The 2,500-nt window shown below is 39.4% G+C and overlaps 1 protein-coding gene across 1 annotated transcript in view; it reads left to right on the top strand.

Annotated features, from left to right (window-relative positions):
* LOC137972068 (PH domain-containing protein DDB_G0275795-like) overlaps nt 1–2,500 on the top strand; it is an 8,809-nt gene that overhangs the window by 413 nt on the left and 5,896 nt on the right. The window contains exons 2-3 of the mRNA XM_068818883.1: nt 571–639; nt 1,776–1,811. Coding sequence (XP_068674984.1) covers nt 571–639; nt 1,776–1,811 — 105 coding nt within the window. The remainder of the gene's footprint in view (nt 1–570; nt 640–1,775; nt 1,812–2,500) is intronic.

Genomic DNA, 2,500 nt, shown 5'->3' on the forward strand with positions numbered 1-2,500 from the left:
TTGCGTGATTGCGACAAATAACATATTCAATTTCAGCAGCCGTAGTTGATCATCTTAAGGTATTCTTGCTTCTTTTAATCAAACATTAGTTGAAGAAAAGTTTAAAATTTCAGAAGGATACAATCGTGAAAGTAGCAGATCTAAGGAATAAAAACTTGCGTCGAAACAACGGATCCCAGCTGAAACTGTAGGTACATATTCTAAGCAATTCGCTGACACTTGTAAGGAAGCTGGCACACTTCTCGTACCGTTTAGTTTAAATCTTACCGAAAGTGAGGTGATTTGGTACCATGCGAGGCCATTGATTGTTGGGAATCTCTGGGAATAAATCGACCCTGTTTACATTCCTGCTCGAACTCCCCATTGTTTTTCAGAAATAACTTATACAGGAATTGTTTACGCGACACCGCACCCGAGTGGCACGTCAGCCTTGAATTCAACGGAAACGAGAAAGCACTCCTTAAATATTCACATTTAAGGTGTGACAGAGTGACTGTGTCACTAGCTCTTTGTTTGAAGATTTGATATCAATGTTTTAGAAGCTTATGTTATTAATTTTACCTTTTGAAGGGATTCCGAAAAAGATGGTTTACCCTAGATGGACAGTACTTAACATACTACAGAGCTGCAGAAAAAACGGTATAATATGTTCCCCAGTACAAACAGAGAATAATTATAATTATGAAGCATCAAGATCAGTGATCTTCCTTGCCCTTTGGAGAAGTCGTTGTTCTATTTATAAATTTATTGCTGTTGATATCATACCTACCATTATCCAAATGTTGCTAAATATTAGACTCAGTGACTTGTCGGTGTCATTAGCATAAGCCGAGCTTGTGCGCAAAAGATGTATTCAGAAATGCAGCCAATGGATTCATGTTCTTTATGGCAGAAGTCCATTAACCCAGAAATCTCTATCTGGAGTGGAATGTGACCCATCAGTTGTCCGGTACTAGAGTTTTGCAGGAAAAAACGTGGCTGTATCATTCCTCGCACAATCCATGATTTTGCATCAACCAATCTTCAATCAATCAATCTTTATTATTTATAACACGCGCGTGAACATATGAATGGGATCAAGCGTGAGCAATCCCTCATACGGTGTCGTACTACAGCTGCATTTGGTTGTGTTGTGGTCATCAGCCTCAATCTGATTGACTATAATGTGGTCGGAGCCGTATTCTAAATGTTAATAGATAATACAGTAAACTGATAAATCAAAGCCAAATGAAAGAGATCAACACTTCAGGGTTATTGGCTCCTCTTTATGGCACTATTAAGTGTCCCTCTTCCTCCTCCCCTCCCTGAAAGAAAAACCCACCACTCCTCAAGTAAACATCGCACCTCAAATTCCTCTTTCACCCTGTCACCGTTTTGTCGATTCAACGCGTCACTCAGGATGCATGTATTAGAACGGCTCGCATTCAGAAAACAATAGACAAAAAGTAAATAGCAGATTGCCTTCTGTGACAAAACTCATGCACAAGTTAAGGAAACAAAATGTAACCTGCAATGATGTGACAAAGATTCCCCTGCCCTTGTGTGGCAGACTCTTCCTTTGTATAGTGAAATTAGAGGTTTTAAAGAACTTCATAGTCTCTGGATTCAACGGTAAATGATGCATAGAGTGTACACCTCGTTGGTTCTTTTTGGACGCGAAAAGGCCCTCACACGCTAAGTCTGACCTTACAAAGTTCTGGAGGAAATTTTGTAGTCATCTGCAAGAGCGTTGTACAATGTAGTTTCTTGAAACTACCCTCTTTTTTTTTCCACAGGAAGAGAATTGCCTTGGAACTATTGATTTTAGCCAGGTGTGCAATAATATCTAGTATTAATAGTAAAGGCACCTCAGTCAAGCCCTTTGAGTCCATATTTTGTGATGTCTTTTCCCCGGCCCGTTTTCATAATTATAATTTGTTTTGATACCTTTGAAGAAAACATTGGCAGTCTGCCACGATAAACTCGGTCAGGTTTCCATTTTGTAGTTTCGCTGATCGTTAATATACACTTTATCCCACTGACCATAGCAAGAGAGTTCACTTTTTTTGCTCGTGAGTTTGGCGCCTTAGCGATATTTTACGCACTTCTGATTCGACTTGGTCGTTAATTTTAGATTACTTTAAAAGATAACAAACCATTCACTCACCCAACCCCCATGTAAAAGAAAGCTGCACCACCCCACCCATTGATAATTGATATTGGTAAGTGCCAAAATTGGCAAAAGTGCTTTTCACGCGTTCTGATTGGTGAACTAAAAGAACTATTCACCTCCGGGCAGCGGAAGAGATACAAAATGGTTTCCCTTAATCGGAATTGTTTCTGTATTTTTCGGTTATTCAGCTTGTATAGTTTAAACTTCAAAGCGAACGAGTGTCGTGGTTTATGGAACAACTTAAGCACTACTTGCAAAAAAGCCTGAGATAAATCCAAGCTTAAACTTGATTCGAACCCATGCACACTGCATTTTCGCATGGAAAATTAAGACACTCCTCGATCTTTT

This window comes from Montipora foliosa, chromosome 9, assembly GCF_036669935.1.
Source record: "Montipora foliosa isolate CH-2021 chromosome 9, ASM3666993v2, whole genome shotgun sequence".
Classification (NCBI taxonomy): Eukaryota; Metazoa; Cnidaria; class Anthozoa; order Scleractinia; family Acroporidae; genus Montipora; species Montipora foliosa.